This window comes from Sorex araneus, chromosome 5 (genome assembly GCF_027595985.1).
Source record: "Sorex araneus isolate mSorAra2 chromosome 5, mSorAra2.pri, whole genome shotgun sequence".
Taxonomy (NCBI): domain Eukaryota; kingdom Metazoa; phylum Chordata; class Mammalia; order Eulipotyphla; family Soricidae; genus Sorex; species Sorex araneus.
This window is the reverse complement of record NC_073306.1, coordinates 126960597-126982064: the sequence shown is the minus strand read 5'-3', so window position 1 is coordinate 126982064 and position 21468 is coordinate 126960597. Positions and strand designations below refer to the sequence as shown.

At 56.5% G+C, this 21468-nt stretch overlaps 1 protein-coding gene across 6 annotated transcripts in view; it reads right to left on the bottom strand.

The window, feature by feature from the left end:
• TOX2 (TOX high mobility group box family member 2) overlaps positions 1–21468 on the bottom strand; it is a 130892-nt gene that overhangs the window by 68580 nt on the left and 40844 nt on the right. For 5 of the 6 annotated variants that reach the window (XM_055140682.1, XM_055140686.1, XM_055140688.1 and 2 more), the window contains exon 2: positions 12156–12221. The exons of the other annotated variant lie outside the window; for it this stretch is intronic. In XM_055140682.1, coding sequence (XP_054996657.1) covers positions 12156–12221 — 66 coding nt within the window. The remainder of the gene's footprint in view (positions 1–12155; positions 12222–21468) is intronic. 6 annotated transcript variants of the gene reach the window in all.

The window sequence follows — 21468 nt, the reverse complement described above, 5'->3', positions numbered from 1 at the left end:
CGGAAGCTGGTCTCTGGACCGGATATGCCGCTGTGTACCCCGACGGCTTGGGACCACCACACCAGGGGCTTCTTGCTCGCCACAGCCCAGTCTTGCATAAAGCTGTGCTGAAGAGTGGCCCCCGGCCCTCCCCAGTCTCCTCCCAGCCCCCTCCCGGCCCGGCCCCTCTTTCCTTCCCTTCCCTGAATCTCAAGTTCCCACCAAACACAAAACAAAGCAAAACCCTCAAAGGGTCCCCAGCACGATACTCTCTGTCACCGAAGGCTTCACCGCCACCCTCAAGCCCACGAGTGACTGAAGACAGCTGTCCCCGGTTTGAGCAACTCTCCCACTTTACGGACTTGGAGCTTGAGGCCCAGCGAGGTCCAGGAATTTGGCTAAGGCCACAGAGAGGAGGAGGCCCACGCAAGAGTCCCCCCTGCGCCCAGCGCGGTCCCCTACTCTCTCGTCCCCTCCCGGGAACTGGTGGGGGCCAGGCCTGGCAGCAGCCACAGCGACGGGGTTGGAGGAGGTGAGAAACTGGGGGCCAGGCCCAGGAAGATGTTTGTCAGCGTTGATGCAACATCAATCTCCAAGGCCCAGCAAAGCCGGCTGGTCCCCCGAGCCCTGGGTTGGAGGGGAGGGGGACGGGGGGCACATGCGGAGGCAGGGCAGAGAAAACACGAACCAATCTCACTCTTTGGAGAGGGCTATTTTTTTTTTTTTTTGCTTTTTGGGTCACACCTGACAATACACAGGGGTTACTCCTGGCTCTGTGCTCAGGGGACATTATGGGATTCGAACCCGGGTCGGCTGTGTGCAAGGCAAACACCCTACCTGCTGTGCTATCACTCCAGCCCCAAGGAGAGGGCTATTTCTTGATGATTTTCAAAGAAATACGGTCCCCATGCCACGGGTTCTGCCTGGGCCCTGAACATGGGACTCGCGCTTGAGAGATGGGTCTCCCCGCGGGCTGGGGTTTCGGGGGGCTGTGCTGGGCTCCTGCGCCCACCTGTTCCGGGACGGAAGACTGGCCTAGGCTGTTTGAACCTCCTGGGGAATCAGTTTTCTCATCTGCAAAATGGGGTGTGCATCAGCGCGCCTCACGCAAACTCCTGCTACCGTCTCCCGGTGCGGTAGGACGTCGGGTCTTTACAGCTCCCCGAGGTGTCCCTCGGAGCTTCTGGGGTGACACTGGGCATGGATGCGTGGACTCTGGCACGGCCGTCCAGGCACAGGCGGTCAGGATGCCCATCTTGCCTCTTCATTATCTTTACAACCCTACTAACTGACTGACAGGACCCCTGCTGGCCCTCACCTCGGGGGTTCCCGACCCTATCGGGGTGAGTCTGGCGATGGGAAACACCCCGGTTTGGCTTGTTGGACTCGGGACGCGGACGGGTGGAAGAGGCCAATCCCTGGGCCACGGAAATAACCTCGAGGGACCCTCAGAGACACTCAGTCCCATTCAAGGAGACCAAACACCGGTTCAGAGAGGGTAGGAGACCCACCGAGGTCACACAGCGAGAGGGCCTGGAAGAAGCTCTGAAGATCCCAGGAAAAGGCTGTTTGCAGCCTGCAGCCCTCCTGGGCGGCCGGACCCTGGGCTCCCAGTGCCGGCCCAGGGGCTCAGGTCCCACCTTGGGCCTTATTCCCATTTCTTGATCTTGGGCTGAGTTTACACGATGGGAATTAGCACTGTGTGCACTTAGGGGCTCCCTCTTTGCTCCCCAGACCCTGCTGAATTCCAGGTGGCTGGGAGAGGGAGAAGGGCATTGTTTTAAGGAAAACCTTTAAAATCACATTTCCAAATCTCCGAGGTTCCCTCTCCCAGCCCATAAACTTCCTGCCCCATCTTCATTGTTCCCACCCCCCTTTAGAGAGAGTGAACACTTCCTGGGATTCAATTCCTCGCATAATAGTTGGAAGGAAACAAAGTAGCCGGCTGTAAACATTCCCCTGCCTCTGGGGGAGATGGCACGAGGGCCCCCTCCCCCCACCCGCCCTGGGAAGTCGGTCACCGTTGGCCACCCAGGCCCGTGTCCCCAAGTCTTTAAACCTCTCGACACCAGGAATCTAGAGTCTCCAATGAAACATTTTCAGCCCCCAGAATGCACAGCGCAAGCAAGCCCTCACTTCTGACCACTTTCTTCAATGAAAACAAGGAGAGAACCTGACGCGGTCCAGGCCGGTGTGGGAAAAGCTCATTAGCTCCGTCTGACTCACACGCCATCCTTTCCCGACACATAGGATATCGTGGTGTTTTTTTTTTATTATTATTATTCCTCTCTCCCCTTCCTCCTTGCATTTTATTCTCCAGCTGCAAAACGATATTCAATTTCATCAGATTTGAACAAAAAAAAAATCTATGGTTTCGAAGCCGTTTCCTTTAAGGGCCCGGCATATTTATTCAGACTTCATGCCTTGTGTTCCGATAACACAACCGTAATTATTTTTAAAGTGTGATGTGTGTGGCTTTAATAGGAAATGCTTGCAAAGGGCCTTTTTCTCTTCCATGGGGTGTAATCCTTGCGGTAATCACTGCCGCTCCCTTTTCTGCGCCCGCCCCAGCCGGAGAAACACAATTTCATTTTAATATGAATCGCGAGCTCCTCACCCAGGTTTTAATTAAAGCAGTAAAAGCCACAGCATCTTTGCCCTTTACTACGAACACAGAAGCCAGAGTGCCTGGGTCTAGAATCTTCCATGTCAACCAGGGAGGGGAGGCTAGGTGGGGGCCGGGGGGGGGGCACTCCTGCCTCCTGATACATTTTCTGGGAAGTAATTTAGTGACAAAACAAGTCTCCCACGGCTCCGTCCTACTGCACAGCCCTGGTGGCATCTGTAAAATGGGCTGGTGCCACTTTTAAACGTTTTTAAACGTTTTAAAACGTCTCAGAGGACGTTTGCCTGAAATGAGACAGGTCCCGGGGCGTGGTACCCTCAGTATCGTTATATATGGCAGGAAAAAAAAAAAACCACAGACCAGCTTCCCTCCCCCCTCATCCCCACTGTTCACGGGGAGAAACTGAGGCTCCAGCAAGCAGCATCCATGGAAAGGGGATTAAGCTGAGACCAACCCGGTACTTCCTGGGGGTTCTTACACTGCCCCCTGCTGGAGGATCCTGTATCTGCAAGGCCACGAGGGCAACCAGCAACTTGGTCCTCTGGCTTCCGGGTCAGACCCCGCCCTGAGCCACTCGAGGTCTTCGCCTGATGCAACGGTATGCAAAGCAGCCCCTGGCAGTCCTGGGGAGGGATGGTGGGAAGGTGCCGCATGCCCACCGCAGTGCTGGGTACCAAGCAAGGACCTGCCTCCCTCCAGGTCTGGTGCACCTGCAGCGAGTGTGAGGTGTGGTCCAAGCTACGCAGGGCAACCGGGAAATCCGCACCTTCGGGGTGTGACAACTGCCCCGGTACACATCCTGTGGGCCCATCAAGGAAGGGACACAGACGGTGCCCAGGGTGGGGGGAAGGGGCAGGTCCCACGCTGGGCGCTACTCAGTCCTGGGGCTAATCACAGCCCATGGCCCCAAGGTTCTTAGGGAAGAGCCCCCCCCCCCCCCGTGGAAGCCCCTGAGCCCTAACGAGGCGCTTGCAGAACCCCCTCCCTCGCCAAGAGCCACAAAGCCGCCCCCTGGCTCCCCCGCCTCACGCCGGCTCCCCCACCCACTCTCGGGGCCGAGTGCCCAAGTTCCTCCCCAGAAAGGGGCTCTCACACCCTCCTCCCTGTGTGGTGTCCACTGCCTCCTGCCGTCCCACCCCCACCTACTCAGCTCCCAGCCCCAGAGGCCCCCGCCCCCCCCAGGCTGTCTCTGTTGGGCTCCCTCCCCTCTTCGGCCATTGGGGGCTCTTCCCACCACAGCCTGACTCCCACCCTGATGTGGGGCCCTTGGGGGCGTCTCTCAGGAGCTTCTCCGCTGAGTCAGCCTCCTCCTCCTCCTCCTCCTCCTCCTCCTCCTCCTCCTCCTCCTCCTCCTCCTCCTCCTCCTCCTCCCCGACACACCCAGAGCCCCTCCATGGCCCAGGCTGTCCTCCGGGAACCAGCCCCCTTCCCAGGCTGGGACTGCGGCCCCTGCCTCGGGGGACTCCCTGCACCCAGGTCCCCCCACTTCCCTCCAGACCCAGCTCAGAGCCCTGGGCCCTGCACACCCGTTGCTCTCGAAGGCAAAAGAGCTGTCATTCACGCGCCAGACCTGGCTCACTCGCCGCCAGCCTCCAAACCCGGCACCGAGAGCTGCACCCAGACCTACCCTGGCCCTCGGTCCTCCGGTCCTGACTCCCAGCAGGCCACCTGCCACCCATCCCCGCCCCCCGGGAAGATGGAGCAGGCAGGCACAGTCCCCGCTGCCCCGTCGCCCGTCTCCAAAGCCAGCCCTCTCTTCTGGGGCCTGCACACCGCTGGCATCCTCATGTCAGCCCCGCTGCCAGCCGCCCTGACGCCAGCCTGGGCCTGTCTCCTCCAAGCAGCTGGTGGATTCTCCCTGAGACCACCAACACCTCCCCACGCTCACCCAAACAGCCCTACCAAGCGTCTGTGATTGTTCTTGTAAACATGCGGTTCCGTTTTCAGATGCTAAAAAAATGTCTGTGGCTTAAATGCCTGGAATATACAATGATAAAGGGCCCTGTACACCTGTCTGGTCTCTCTCTCTCTCACATGCACGCGCACACACACACACACACACACACACACACACACACACACACACACACACACACTAAAAGCCCCCTCGAACAGCTTCTACAGATCCATCAGTGTTACTTTACTCAATCCAAGCACACTGAAACGTACATTTCCCCTGCCTTTTTGCACAAGTGCTAACACTGTGTACTTACTGTTCTCCACGGCTATTTTTTCCATGAGTAATGCATCTAACGAATGTCTATATCCTTCCATTTCCTCTGTTTACAGCCACAGAGCATTCCATCTGATAGATGCACATAATTTCTTTAACTAGTCCCGTATTATTGCTCATGGGGTTGTTTCCAATCTTTTGCCATTACAAATCATACCAACATGAACAATCTCATATGTCATTCCCCCACTTTTTTTTTTTTTTGGTGGGAGAGGAGGGGTTTGATCCACACCAGGCTGTGCTCAAACAGACTCCTAACTCTGTGCTCACGGCATTGTATGTAATGCCAGGGATCAAGCCAGAGTCAGCCACATGTAAGGCAAGTGCCTTAATGCCTATATTATCTCTCTGGGCCCTCGAACTATCATTTCTCTTTTTTTTTTATAACGACACCGTGATTTAGCAATAATACAGTTATTTCAGGCATTCAATATTCCAACACCCGTCCCACCACCAGTGTGAACTTCCCTCCACCAATGTCCCCAGTTTCCCACCCACCCCCCACCCTGCCCCCTTCCCTGGCACAAACTGACTTCCTGTCGTTTGTTAGAACACAAAGGCAAAGTTAAAACACAGATCAATAGGGGCCAGAGCGGTAAGACAGCAAGTCGGGCATTTTCCTTGCATGCAGCCAACCCGAGTTCAGTTCTCAGCACCCCATCAGGTCACTCAAGCACCACCAGGAGTGCTCCCTGAGCACAGCACCAGGAGTAACCTTGAGCACTGCAGGATGTGCCCCTTTCCAAAAAAAAAAAAACCTCCAAAGATCAATAAAAGTCCATTTGTGACCATTATTGTATCTCACAATGATGCCACTAAAGTCATCGGTGGAAGATTCCCAGTGCTGGAGGGTCCCTGTTGAACCTTCTGTATTGTTTTGCTCAGTGGGTTTGGCGGGCTTCTACACAGCTTGCCCGTTAGACTTGCTGGGATCCGACGGGTCTGTGCTACTGTGAGATTTGGAGGGGACACACGGCCACACACGCAGCCAAGCGGTTTCGTAACTGTGGAGCTGAGACGGTTCGGTGGCCCGGCAGCTTGGTGAGAGTCCGTTGTGCAGCTGGGCCGTTTCTGTGGTGAAGGGTGCTGGGTGTGGGCACCGGAAGGGGAGTCCGCCCGGCCCCTCCTGCGAAGGCCCCAGAGTTCCCGGCCTGGGCCAGTTAGTAGAAGATCCTACAGCCTCATGCTTTCTGAATTGCAATTATTTTTTTTTGGGGGGGGGGCACGCCTGGTGATACTCAGAGGTTACTCCTGGCTCTGCACTCAGGACTCACTCCTGGTGGTGTTCGAGGGACCACACGGGATGCCGGGGATAGACGCAGATTGGGTGCATGCAAGGCAAAGGCCCTACCAGCGATGCTATCGCTCCAGTCCCTGAACGATAATTTCTTTTTTTTCTTTTTTTTTGGGGGGGGTTCACATGCAGCAATTTTCAGGGGTTACTCCTGGCTCTGCACTCAGGAGTTACTCTGACGGTGCTCAGGGGACCCTATGGGATGCTAGGAATCGAACTCGGGTCAGCCCCGTGCAAGGCAAATACCCTACCTGCTGTGCTATCGCTCTGGCTCTGAAATATAATTCTTACATGTGTAACTGAAGCCAGGATATTTTTCAAAGGGGAATTTCTGGGTGAAAGGTCAATTCACTTGTGCTTTGGACAGATATTGCCATTTTTCACGACCTCCTTCCCACTCTGCATGGGGACTCTGCCAGCCTTCCAGCCCTCAACCATGGAGAAAAGTTCCGCTTGCCCACGTGGAGCCTTGTCAGAACTTTAGATTTTTGCTTATCTGATAGGCAAAAAGTGTTGTTCTAATTTGCTTCTCTTATAAACTATTTTAAAGCATCATTTCCTCTATCTCAGACCTATCCCTGCAAATAAATGGCTCATATCACTTGTCCATTTTTTTTTTTCTTTTTGGGTCACAACTGGCGATGCTCAGAGGTTACTCTTGGCTCTGCACTCAGGAATTACTCCTGGCGGTGCTCAGGGGACCACATGGGATGCTGGGAATCGAACCTGGGTCGGCCGCATACAAGGCAAACACTCTACCCGCTGTGCTATCGCTCCAGCCCCTCACTTGTCCATCTTATAACCAGGGCTTCTGGAATTGATTTCTGGGGACTCTTTGTATTAGGGTAATCAGACCTTTAGACCTTCATCTATTAGCGGCCGGAACTCTGCTTGCCCAACTTCTCACTGTCTTTGAACTCTCTGTAAGTTTGGACCTTGCGAAAGTTGTTTTTCGTCTTCTTGTATGGTCAGATATTCGTCTTTTCTCAAAGACTCTGAGTCATACAAACGTTCTTCCCAATCCAGAGTGGGTGCATTTAGTGGCTTGGTGGTTTCCTTGAGGGCCTGCAAGTAGTCTCTGATTTATTTCAAAGTGACTTTCTAGGAACAACATTGATCCTTGGGGAAAGGACCTTTGGCCCCAGCACCGTTTCCCCGGCCCCCTCCCGCCTCTGGAAACTCCCACTCCCGCTTCTCCCACCAACGCTCTCCAGCCCCGCCGACGCCTCCTCCACTCACATGTTGCCATCGAGCCTCTTCCTCCTGCCTCTCTCCGCACGACTTCACCCACCCAGGTTTGGGTACCCCAGGCTGAAGCTACTTCCTCCATGAGCCGCAGCCTCGGGTGGCCCGCTACCCCGCAGGGCACCTCCACCCCCCGGGGGGCTGCCTGGGCTCACGCCAGAAGCTGGGTGACCTCCCCCACCCCCACACACAACCTTTTCCTCTGTCATTTTTTTTTCACCCTCAGTGTCCAGCATCCTGCAGACCTCCCCACTGTATTTCTCAGGTCCCTCTGCCTCAGCCTCAATCTATGACAATATCATCCATCTCTGCCTCGTGTCACCATCCCCCTCCACACACACACACACACACACACACACACACACACACACACACACACACACACACACACTTCCGCTGGTCTCCACAGCCACTCTCACCACGGAGAGTTTTGGAAACTACAGACTGCATACACATACCAACGAGTTCTTTCAATAATAATTCTTAGGGAAAAAGTGAATTCTTGAGTGTTGTTTTTTTTTTGCGGGGGGGGGGAGGGAGAATGGGAGTCACACCCAGCAGTGCCCTGCACATGGGTCAGGGTGCCCGGGGACTGGGGCACCATGTGTAGTTGCGGGGGCTCAAACCCGGGTCAGCCACACGCTGACAAGGCAAGTGCCTTACCCACAAAGTGTGAACTCTTCCGCACAAGCGGCCTTTAGCGTCACCGGCGAGGGGGGGATTCCACCAGTGCTGGGAAGGCCACGCCGAGATGACCCAGAGGAAAGGAAAGAGCCGGGTGGAAATGGCCCGGGGATTCCCGACTGCGGAAGCAGCTCACAGGGGCGCCGAGTTGTCAAAGAGCAGGAGAAGGAACCGAGATTCCCCTGGTGCGCGTGACACAGTCCTGACAGTAACACAGACAATGGGACGTGGCCTTGTCTCCAGCCCTGGCGTCCCCACCGGCTCCCTCACAGCCAGCTGAGATGGGGGGGGGGTCCTGCATGAGGCTGAGAAGGGAAGGGCGGGGGGAGCAGCAGGCCCGGGAGGGGCTGAGCAAGGAGGTGGGTCTCCACGGATGCCCCATCAGAGTTGAGAGCTGCACCCCCTGAAGCAGGGGACCTGCCATCTTGGACCACCCCCTCAGCCGTGCCGGGTTCACGGTGCCCCACGCTCCAGGGAAGGGCCAGCGGCGGCCAGTTAGCTAACGGCTAGGTCAGAGGTTCCCCGGCAGGGAAAGGTGCTCTCGGAGATGCACTGACAGCGCGCACCCTTCCCGTACCCCAGCCTTTCAGGAGGTAGGCAGCAAGGGGCCTCAGAGGGTCCTCCCACTGGATGTGTCCAGACCAACTAGGTCCCAAGCCTTCCTCGTGAGCCTCCTGCCAGGAGGAGGCCACGTAACCAGGAAACAGTACGTGGTAATGCCCGGCCAGGGTCTGCACTCATACGCACATAACTCACACATGCACACACATGCATGCATACACATCCACATACTCCTACCTACACACACACACACACACACACACACACACACGCACGCACGCGCGCGCATGCACACATACACAGCAGGCCCTGCAGAGACAGGGCGCTGGGTGGGTGACAGCGTCAGCAGCTATGTGGGTTTTATGCAAAAGTTTTATATGAACCAGATAGTGGAACACGGATCTGCAAAAGGATTATCGCACTCCAAAAGAGACAGGTTTGAGAGTGTCACCAAAGGGACCCGGTTGGCGAACACGGTCTCCTGGGAGAGCCTCAGTCTCGGCCCCAGTTTCTGAATGAAGAAGAGGTGGGGTTTCAGGAGATGCGTTACAGCTGAGAGGGGGCTTGGCCCAGTGGGGAGATGCAGAAGTCACCGTCTTCCAGAAACGCTTCCCACCCCCCCCTTCCGCCCCGTGCAGAGCGTTGTGTGTTACTGGTGTTACCGGTGCCCAACAAATAAAGCAGAACAGGCAAACCCCATGGCTGTCCACAGTCACACAGAACATGCTTTCTATGCCATTCAGGCTGTTTATTCTTGGGCAGTACAAAAGCTGCAGGTGATGAGGTCCCACCCCATGGAGGTGCATGTATGTGTGTGTGTGTGTGTGTGTGTGTTCGCACACACGTGTGCGCATACGCATATGGCTGCCTTCCAGTTAGTCCAGTGGAAATCCCGGAAGGAAACGTACAGAGCTTCCACCATTAGGAAGTAGAGGCGAGGAGTGGAGCCCACCGAGCCACGGGAGCCACAGACCCCAGAGAATGTGTTATCCTTCAGCAAAGCTGCGTGAACCCCACCCCACAGGGGTCCACGCGCGGCCATTTGTTAGGTCACAGAACACAGCTCCTCCCATACCAGGAAGCCTCTGGCCCCATCCCGAGAACCTGCCCCGGCCCTGCCACTTGTCCCCGGCACTCAGACGTGATGCAAGTCGTCACGAGCCAGTTCTGAGCCTGGAGAGTCGTGGGGCTTTACTCCCCGGCGAGTCTGGGGGACGCCAAGAAGAGACTCAGCTCCCCCATCCCTCAGAGCCCCGAGGCTACCGGTACTACCTCAAGAAGAGCCGCCCAGCTGAACCCACCCGGACAGCCATCAGGTGACCATCAACCAGGCCTCGATGAGGCGGGGGCACCCAGGAGCTCAGCATCGTGACCAGTAACGCAGTCAACTCAGCGAACCCTGAGGGCGCCTTCTTTCCCTTCCTTCCTTCCTCTTTCCTCTTGTCTTGGGGGCACAGCCAGCCGGGCTCAGGGCTCACTCCCGGCTCTGTGCCCAGGGGATTGTATGTGGTGTCAGGATTGAACCCGGCTGGCTGTGTGCAAGGTAAGTGCCTTCAGCCCTGAGCTACCGCCCCAGCCCCCTTGATGCCTCCTTTATGCAGCATGAAGTTGGGGAGACTGACTGTGAGACCCTCGGGGAGTAACCCTTTTCCACTATGGTGGGAACTAAAGTTCGAGAAGGAGCCCCGTTCTTTCTCTGGCTGAGCCCACAAATACCCAAGTGCTCCCAGGGCACCCCCCGATTCAACTGCACTTAGAGGCCAGAGAGACAGCACAGAAGTTAAGGCACATGCCTTGCACACAGCTGGCCCAGGTTCGATCCCTGGTATCCCATATGGTGCCCAAAGACCCACCAGGAGTGATCCCTGCATACAGAGCCAGAAGTAAGACCTGAGCACCACTGGGTATGGCCCCCCCCAAACAAAATCAATAAAAGAGAAGAGGCCAGGCAGTCTGGTGAGCAACACGGCCGGAGAAATGCTCCGGACCCAAATCCGGGCCAACAACACCAGGGATCCAGACGGAGGAGGTACAGCTGGTACACCTTCTCCGGATGGGGCCCTGGCGACACTGAACAGCAACTAACACGGCTCCGGGTTGCGGGACTGGAACACATCCGAGCCGCGCGGCCGCATCAGCAGCCGCGCGACCTTTTCTAAAAACTGAAAACATACAATCTTTTAATGACAAACCAATTATCAAATGCTTCCTTAGTAGGGCTGTCTTCCTTGGGGGAAAACTCCAACAACAATAGTGAGTTTTGTTTTGCAATATGGAATGTAATCAAGGTAGAGAGAAAATGAAGTGAAATTCATCAGTTATACAGTTGGGGGGGGGCTGTGGCGGGGGTTATACTGGGGATTTTGGTGGTGGAATATGGGCACTGGTGAAGGGATGGTGTTTGAATATTGTATAACTGAGACATAAACCTGAAAACTTTGTAACTTTCCACATGGTGATATAATAAAAATTTTTAAAAAATCAATAAAAGAAACTGGGTGGAAGGAGGGCAGCTCCCCTCTCTGAGGGCCGCCCCGAGGATGGGTGGGGACCGTCCCTGAGGAGAGCGGCCACCCTGTCAAAGGCTGGGCTTGCCGTCCTGCCACCTCCCCGGAAGACTGTGCACCCCAGCCCGGAGAGAGCAGACGGGGCATCCCCCAAGTCTCCCTCCTTGGAGAAAGCCCTGCACCCTCGCACCCTCTGTGTTTGAGTGGGCACACAGCTCATCTGGGGGGGGGTGGGCCCCGAGGGGGAGAGAGCGGCTGGAGCAGTGGGACGGGCCGTGGGAATCTGGGGGTGTAGGGCTCCAATAACCACATTTCTGGGGCCACACATCGGATCACAGCTGATCGCACAACTTCAGACGGCTCTTGCCCAACGTGCATCCCGGGAGCTGGGGGGAGCTCACCGGGCTGCAGGCTGGCGCCCCAAGAGCCGATCAAGGTAGCCCTGCGAGGGGCACGGCCAGGAAGGGTACAGTATGCCTCCCCTGCCATCCAGAACTGAGCATGGCACCCCCAGGATGAGAACACCCCCCCCCCCCAGCTAGAGTGCCACGTCCTTCCCCTGACTCTCTCCTCTGTGTCCGCACAGAGGGCACGTCCATATTTTGATCCACAGATTCTGGTCCCCGGCTGGAAAGTGTGGGTGCTGCCACCCCGCTGGGACTGCAGCCAAAGAGGGCCAGCTCCGGGGATGGGTCTCAGGTGCCCCCAGTCTCCTGGCCTGCCAGCAGCACCTTCGGCAGCTGCCACCCTGCGGGTTCCGCTGGCACTGCCCTCCGGTGCCCCACTGCCGGTGGCAGCCCCGGCCTGCAGCCAGGACCCTCCCCGGGCCCCCAGCACCCTGCCTCTGTCTCCTGGGCTGCCGGTGAGAGCCGGGGCTGTGCGGGTCCATGAACGTGGAACCCGCCTCTGAGGGTCACCAACGTGCAGGAGTCTCAACTAATGTCCATTCTGCGAGTGGACGGGAGTGGGCTGAGCCCCGCCCCGGAGCCCCAGGCCAGAGCGCACTTGGGGAGGACGGGCACCCACCTGGCTGGTTGCTAGGAGCTCCGGGCTTCCGTCACTCATCCCCACGGAGGCACCGTCACCATCCAACTGAAACAAAGAGAGAAGCAGCTCTGAGCAGAAGGTCCTCAGGGGAGCCTGGGCGTGCGGCCAGAGGAGGCCCAGAGGACTGGCTGCACGTGCGGCAAAGGGCCGGGGGGCCACGGGACAGAGGTCCAAGCTCCAATGCCCAGGGCCCATTTCAGCAGGGCAGCCCTCGGGAACGCTTACGGCACGGCAGGGGGGCTCTGCAGGGACTGAGCTCCCCACGCCTGGGAGTCTGCAAGCACCTCCCAGGGCCAGCATGGCATCAGGCCCCCCCGAGAGCTGGCGCTACAGTAGGGCTCCAGGATGATGCCGACTGCCCCCCCCCCAGTCTATCCTCCAGGGCCGAGCATCCTAAGTGGCCCTACCCCTGAGCGGTCACAGGTTAGAGAGGGCTGCGGCGATGGCCATGGGCCCCGCTGTGTTCTGAGGAGGCACCAGGACGGATGCCGGACGGACGCTCTCCCTGCAGCTGGAACTGCGGGGCAGCCAGTGCTCGAGATCGAGCATCCGGCCCTGCTTGGCCCTGCTCTGTCAGAGGGGGACGGCCGTGGCCCCCTCTCCACGGGGCGCCTGACTGAAGCAGCGGGAGCAGGTGGGTCCTTCCCTTGGGAGAGGCGTCTCCCCCCAGCTCCCCAGAGGCCAAGCCCGGGGCTCTGCAGGGCAGAGAAGGGAGCTGAGCAGCGACACAGCCCAGCTGGAGCCCAGCTGGTGCTTGGTCCTGCGGGAGCTCTGGGGCACGACCACCTGGGGCATGACCACACCACAGTAGGTCCCGCCCAGACGCCAGCGGTGGGTCTTTGCAGCCCACAGGAGTCGGTCCCTGGCTCGGGGCTGCCCTTGGGGAACAGCAGGAGGCAGACCCTTCTAGACCCTTTCGGTGCGCGGTCACCCCGTTCGCCCAGGGCTGGTTCTCCGGAGAGGTGTGCCAGCTGTGAGCCTGCAGCAGGCGGTCCTCCGGGCAGCTGGTAGAGGGGTGCGCTGGCCAGCTGCAGGACCAGGTGGGGCACCAAGGCAGCTGGCCATCCTATTTTCATTGGACCTTTATTTTTTTTCCCATTGGGTTGTACTCGCATGCTGCAAACTTCCCAGCGCACACAAAGCAACACAGTGAAAAGTTTCCTTCCCACCTCACTTCCGCCTGCCCACCCCTTCTCCAGAGCCTTCCACGGTGTTCCAGCCGCCTGGTACCCCTAAGAAAGCGTCTCCGCAACAGGTGCAGGTTCGTCATTTCTTTCGCACCAAGGCTGGCACACTAGACGAGTTGTTTTGCACCTTATTTCCCTCTTAGTCACCCATTTCGAAACGTGTGTTCTATGGGACCTCGCTCTGGCTGCCGACACCGTGGATTCTGCAGTGTGGACGCACCGTGTGTTTAGCCGGTGGGGTGCACGGGCAGTTGAGCTGCTTGCAGCCCTTTGTTACTTTCAGTATTTTGTCTTCTCACTATTGTGCTTGGGCGTGAGCCTGTCCACGGTGTTAGCTGGGGTCACCCCACAGGTCCAATGCATGTTGACCCGATGGGACCACGGGGTCCTCCTGGGGGTGGTTACACTCCCACCTCACACTCACACAAAGTCTCCTGCGCCTCCTCCTGTGAACAGCCCTGCTACACGCAAGCACACACTCATGCCCTCTGCCTTGGGGGGCACTGGGTACCCAGCACCTTCCCTGCCCTGTGCCTCACCCCACATGGTCTTTGTCGACAGTTCCGGACTGTCTAGCACTTAACATCATTCACTGATTTACTTACTTCCCAGCTTAGAGTTCACTTTCCCTTCCTACAGCAGAGGCTCCTGGTGGTGAGGAACTCCTGCCTCACTGCACATCGCTACTTCCCAAAGACTACAGCCTGGCACAGAGCAGAGGTCCCATGATGCCTGTGACTTGGTGGGTGGGTAGGTGAATGGGTGGGTGGATGGATGAGAGGATGGGTGGATGGATGATGGATAGAGGGACGGGAGGATAGATGGATGGATGGATGGATGGATGGATGGATGGGAGGATGGATGGCCTGGAGGATGGATGGTTGGGAGGATGGATGGATGGGAACGATGGATAGGAGGATGGATGGATGGATGGATGGATGGATGGATGGATGGATGGATGGATGGATGGATGGATGGATGGGAGGGTGAGAGGATGTATGGATGAATGGTTGGGAGGATGGATGGAAGGATGAATGGAAGGATGGATGGATGGATTGATCGATAGATGGGAGGGTGGATGGGAGGATGAGAGGATGTACGGATGGATGGTTGGGAGGATGGAAGGATGGGAATGATAAATGGGAGGATGGATGGATGGATGGATGGATGATGGATGGATCAATCGATAGTTGGGAGGGTAGATGCATGGAGGGATGGATGAGCAGATGGATAAACTGATGGATGAATGAATGGGTGGATGGGTGGGTGGATGGACAGGTGATGGATAGGTGAAAGGGAGGATGGATGGATCTATGGAAACTAAGCAAAATTTGAGAGGACAAGCAGTTGTCTGGATGGTAGGGTTAGAGAACTAGACTTCAGGGCAGGGTCTGTGCTTCCCCTGGGCCCCTTTGGAACCCAGACTCTGAGACCCCCGCGGAGCTCTGCTGAGAACCAGAATAGTGCAGTTCTGCCTCCCCACCCCCAGAACCCATGTGCAAAAGCACTGTGAGAGGCTGGGGTGGGATCATCCGCAGAGAATGGCCCTGGAGAGAGGACAGGGAACTGTGGGCTTTTTAATTTCCTTTTTGGGTCACACCTGGCGATGCTGAGGGGTCACTCCTGGCTCTGCACTCAGGAATTAATCCTGGTGGTGCTCAGGGGAACCACAGTGGATGCCGGGGATCAAACCTGGGTCAGCCGTGTGCAGGGCAACCGCCCTACCTGCTGTGCTATCGCTCTAGCCCGACTGTGGCTGTTACGTGTGTGTACCGAGGAGACAGGTGCAGGGCCCCCAGCGGGGGTACCCAGAGGTGCCTCGGTGGGAGAGCTGGCTTCTCGGGGGGCAGTCCCCGGGACAGGGACAGCCTTGGACTTGGTGATCAGGGGGTGCACACATGTGACCCACCCCCTGGAGTACACTGGGGGTGAGACCACTGCACAGCCATGAACAGAAGCCGCAAAGAGGGCAGGAGAGCTGATTCACTGTAGTGCCGCACCCCGGGGGAGGGGAGGGGTGGAAGGTGGAGCGCGGACCCCAGACTCCCTCATTTGGTCCCAGCGCCCTCTTCTAAGGGTCCGCAAGGACACGTACTTCGAGGGGAGAAGTCACCCAGCCGCCTCCTCTGCGTGCACAGAAGAGCCGGGGATGTGCTTCGAGTGTAAAGGCAGGTGGGTCCATGCCCTGGCTGGACGGCGGACGCACCGCAACGCAGGGGCAACTCAAGCTGCCAGGTCATGCCTGCAGAAACCCACAGGAGGGCACACCTGCCCCTCCCCGCCCTTCCCCGGGGTGCCCACTCGGAGCGGGCCTGGAGGTGGACACACACCCCTGCCTCTGCAGCTGTGGGAACACAACCCACCCAGACGACACACACAGGGACGCAGGCGAGGGCAGAGACACACGGAGCCATCGGGCGCGGCAAGCCGGCGTGCCACCAGCCCCTCCGCCAAAAACCTCTTTTCACAGCACACAGCCTTCTCGCTGCTTCAAAAGGTGAAAAGAAAAACTGTGGAGAGCAGCAGCGACCTAAGAATTTCCATGAAAGGCCAGGAGAACATCCTCTTACCACGAGCGGGAATAGATTAATTTTCCCCCATTTCATATTCTAATTATAATTCCCTTTCCCCTTGCCTTGCTCAGTCCTCATTACAGCTGGGAGATTGTTCTGCAGAAGCCCAGCCTTCATCTTCTCTTCCCAAGAGTTTTGTCATGGAAATGAGTTTTGGAATCTGAAAGAACCCATATTTCTGCAAATATCGCCTGCTTGGGGATAACCCTTTCCTGACGGCCCCCTGGGACTCTGATCTCAGACATCTCAAGGGCTCTGTCCACTGCCCGAGGCCCCTTGGCCAGAGTCTCCTGCATCATATTCCAGCCCATTCCTTCTTCTAATTTTTTTTTATGGGAATGTGGCAAACAGGCAGCCAAGGTGAAAGATAAGAGATTTTTATCCCGGGCCCGGCTCTGGGCCAAGTCAGGCCAGCTCCTTAACAGCCCCAAGCCTCAGCTTCCTCATTTTTATGGCCCAGAGAACCACATACTTGTAACAGTGAAAGATAGGATGGATGGCAGAGAAGTGACAGTATATGTCATCACAGCCCAACAGAAACATAATTGAAGTCACAGATGTAAGAGTCAAATTTCTAGTAGTCCTAGTTAACCAAATAATATGCATAGGTAAAATTCGTTTAGAGGGTGTATTTTATTTAATTGAATGACTTGCATATGATTTCAAAATGTAGTCAATAGAACAATTATGATTGTGATGAATTGACACTATGGGGGAGGAGGGTACAGCCTTTGAAACCAAGTATGTTTGTCATATGGTACACTTCAACTTAGACTAGCTATTAGTTCAAGGGTGTATGGTTGCCATAATGAACAAAGCAGGAAATGATAGAGATGGGTCAGAGGAGGAGGGCATGGTGGGTCAGTAGTGAGGAAGGGAGGGAGGGAGGAGGGAAGGAGGAAAAATGAAAATGAAGAGGTGTCCTTTGAGGAATGAATGGAATATATGGGTCAGTTAGTTTATTTAGTAGATATCTTTTATACAGATTATAATAGAAGTTAGATGGAATGAATGGATGGTTAGTTGGATGATTGGATGAATGGATGGATGGGTGGGTGGATAGATGGATGGATAGTTATATGGATGATGTTTGGGTGGATAGATGGTTGGATGGATGTTGGATGGATGGATGGGCAGATGAATGGATAGACAGATAGATAAATTGATGGATGGATGGATGGGTGTATTGGCAGATGAATAGATTGTTGGATGGATAGATGGATGAATGGATAGGTGGATGGGCAGATAAACAAATGGTTGGATGGATGGATGGTTGGATGGATGAAAAGTTAGATGAAAGGGCAAATGTGTGGTTCAGTTTTATTAGCTAGATGGCTGAGATCAGAGGGATAAATGAATGGGTAGATGAGATGGGATAACTGCCTCGCAAATACCGGTGAATCAGAAGATGTATGGGGTGGTGGGTAATATAAACAGTGCATGACTGGGAGGGTTGTGTGGGATGCACAGACAGATGCCTGAATAAGGAGAATGACTGAATGAAGTGTTGGATGGGTAAGAGGATTATGACTTCTTGCTCATGCTTGTCACACTTTTCCTTAGACCAGACGGTCCCAAACTCACTTTGGTCTACTGTCCCCTTTCCTGAAAAAAAAAAATCACCCAGTGCCCCACTGGAAATCTCCCACCTTTAAGCTAACGAACAGAACCCCCCAGACCCACACACCCAACTGCATCTCATACTAGGACCAAACACCCCCCCATCATGGTTCCAATGGGGTGCCATATCAACCCACTCTGGGAAACATTCCCGGAGTCCCACCCGCCTTCTCAGAGCTGTGACATGTGACTAAAGCTCCAACGCTCATCTTCAGGCAAACAACCACCAGACTCCAAGGTACAACGTTCCAACGGACATTACCCCATCTGGCCCACAAACACTTCAAACTCCACACACCCAGCACCATATCCATGACGCCTCCAGGGCTCTCTGTCCAGTGCTCCCCCCGCAGGGAAGAAGATGTCATTTGCAGACAGTCCCAAGTAAGTGCTTTGAACTGGACACTAAGCTCCTCCCTTCCACGTCCCTCTGGTTCAATAACCTGCAGAGAGGCTTTGGGCTCAGCTCCCCTCCCCGCCCCCACCCCCACCCTTCACCCAATCCATCTTCCGGTTTGGCTCTTGCTGCCATCTTTATTATTATTATTATTTTTTAATTAATAAATCACCGTGAGGGTACAGTTACAGATTTACATATTTTCGTGCTAGTGTTTCAGTCGTACAATGCTCGAGTACCCATCCCTCCACCAGTGCCCATTCTCCTCCACCAATGACCCCAGTATCCCTCCCACCCCCACCCCCGTTCCATCCCCCGCACCTCGCCTCTGTGGCAGGGCATTCCCTTTTGTTCTCTCTCTCCTTTTGGGTGTTGTGGTTTGCAATAGAGGTATTGGGTGGTCACTGTGTTCAATCTATAGTCTACTTTCAGCATGCCTCACCCATTCTGAGCGGATCCTCCAACCACATTCTAGTTGGTGTTCCCTTCTCTATCTGAGCTGCCTTTTCCCCCCAGCATGTGAGGCCAGCTTCCAAGCCACGGAGCAAACCTCCTGGTACTTATTTCTCTATTCTTGGGTGTTAATCTCCCATTCTGTTGTTTTATATTCTGCCGGTGAGTGCAATTCCTCTGTGTCTGTCTCTCTCTTTCTGACTCATTTCACTTAACATGATACTTTCCATGTTGATCCACTTATATGCAAAGTTCATGACTTCATCTTTTCTAACAGCTGCATAGTATTCCATTGTATAGATGTACCAGAGTTTCTTTAACCAGTCATCTGTTCTCGGGCACTCGGGTTCTTACTGCCATCTTTTTTACCACACACTGCTCTGATCAAAACCCTGCAGTACTCTGCACCTGAACGCCGCTGTCAGGCCCCGGCAAGACCAGCGGGCCCCGGCTCTGAGGGTGACCCTCAATGCTGCAGGAAGCTCCCGTGTCCCTGCCTTTGCACACAGTGTCTGAGCTTGGGACACTTCCTCCTGCCGTTCTCTATCCTTTGAAACCCAACTCCTGCTGGGGCTTTTTCCTCTTCTCTGGCTACAGGCTCCGACCTTAACTGTCTTGCTTGCTCATACAACCCCCGTCCTCTTGGTCTAACCCCCAGGCTTCTAGTCCAAGTTCGCTTCAGACTTAACTTCTGTGTGCCAGATGACAGAGCTGGCCGCACTGATTCTAGAAGCTGAGTATTGGTTCCACCCCTTTACTGCTGCCAACTCCCCTTGAATTTGATGCCCCCCACCCCACCCCTTGGCCTCAGTGCCCTCAACTACAAAATGCTAACAATGACCCATGAATTATTCCCACCTAGTGAGGCTCCTGGCGCATCATCCGAGATGCGTGAATGTCTGTAACATAATGTTTAGTGACAGTAACCGCTTTGGACAGGCGCTTAATCAATGTTGTTATTATTGTTATTCGAGGATAAATGGGCTGGAGCCATAGCACAGTGGGTAGGGCTTTGCCTTGCACGCAGCCGACCCGGGTTGATTCCTCCGCCCCTCTCGGAGAGCCCGGCAAGCTACCGAGAGTATCTCACCTGCACGGCAGAGCCTGGCAAGCTGCCTGTGGTGTATTTGATATGCCAAACACAGTAACAACAAGTCTCACAATGGAGACGTTACTGGTGCCCGCTCGAGCAAACGGGTGAGAAAGGGGATGACAGTGACGGTGACAGCGATGATAAATGCTCCCCCACAGTAGTCACACCCCCTTCAGCCCAGCACAGAATCGCGGCCCCTCATTCTGAGGCATTCAGACAGCCCCTCCCTTTGCTCCTTCCTCCCCCCCTTATCTAAACTCACACCCATCCTGACCCTCTTCTCTCAAAGGCGTCCAAGTGAAGTGTCGCTTCCCGTGCAGGGCCGACCCTTCGCCTTGACCCCCGCCTCCCGGGCCTCCTGGCCTGCCGCCCTCCCCCCGGCTCCCTGTGCCACAGCAAAATGCAGCCAGTCTCCGCCTTCGCTGCCTCACACCCACAGTGTGGCCTCTGCAGTACAAAGAGCTCGTCCCAAAGTGCTCGAAGGAAGCCAAAGGCTGTCGTAAGGGCAAGGCTTGTTCCTTGCTGACCAGTACCTGGTGAGGGCTTGCTGTGTGTGTGCGACCCTCGAGGCAACCCAGCCCTGCCCCAGGAAGCCTCCGTCTTTGGAGGAAGCTTGGGGGAAGGAAGCATTTCTGGTTCCCAAGTCTGCAAAAGGTTCCTCACTGGTCACACCAGACGGGAACCAGGACCCGCAACCACGGAGCTTGTCTGCGACCCAGCCTGACTGGGGTCCAGGGGGTGCCAGCCTCTCGGCCCTTGCCTAGGAGAGCCCAGAGGCTCAGGACTGGGGCCAGCCAGCCCCAGGACCACCCGCTCCTGCAAACCCCCCCTCTGGGGACGCCACGCTTCCCCGGGCCCTGCACACACCCGCCCGGCTTGGTTTGGAGACAGGAGCTGGGCAGAGCCGGGAAGAGAATCCAGCGTCTTGTTTCAGCCGCCTGAGAACGGGCTGGTCTTGAACAGGGAGGATGACGGTGGGAAGAGCCTGAGAGAGGGACCCTGGGACAGGGGGCTGGCCAGCGCCATGGCAGCAGACACGCAGGTCTGGCCAGAGGCAGCGAGTCTGACAGACACGGCTGCTGTGAGCACAGAAGAGCGAGCACCAACTGTCTACCACAGACCTCCTCCCGGAGCTGGACCTGGTCACCTCAGAGGAGCACCCCAGACACCCCGAAGGCCAGGGGAGCTCCTGGCCGGCAGGGGGAGCTTTCCCCAAGCCTGGCCTCGACGGTGGGTCCCCGAGCAGCTGCCGTTCTGTGGAGGGCTTGCTGGCCGGGACCTGCTCAGAGCTACAGATCAAAGACCTGGGAGCGCGGAGCCCAGCCCAGCAGTGAGCGGGGCCTCCCCGAGACCTGGAGGGGGACCATCAAAGCAGCGCGGGCCCCCGCCGTACCGCGCCAGGCCGTGAGAACGCTTGTTCACACGGATGAAACACGGCCCTGCAGAGAGAAGCGGGGCGGGGGGGGGGGTGGGAGGAATGGGGGGGTGGGAGGAGGGAGGAGTGGGGGGGTGAGGGAGGTGGGAGGTGGGAGGAGGGAGGAGTGGGGGGGTGGGGGAGGTGGGAGGTGGGAGGAGGGAGGAGTGGGGGGGGTGGGGGAGGTGGGAGGTGGGAGGAGGGAGGAGTCGGGGGTGGGGGAGGGGGGAGGTGGGAGGAGGGAGGCGGCCGTGCCCCCCCTCCCCCCGGCGGAGACGGAGAGTGTGGTTTAACACAGAAGCTTCGCCAAGAGATGCACATCGGGGAGACGGAGCGGGTGGGGACACGGCGCCGATGACGAGACCGCCCTGCCGGCCCAGGCCAGCGGCCTGCGAAACGTGACGGCGAAGCAGTGACAAACACAGGCCTGGCGCCAGGCTGCCTAGAATCGAGCTGAAACACCTTTGCAACCGAGTTTGGGACTCTCATGTTCCTCATCTGGAAAATGGGTCTAACTGTCACGGGAATGAAATGAACCAACACAGGAAAGCTGCA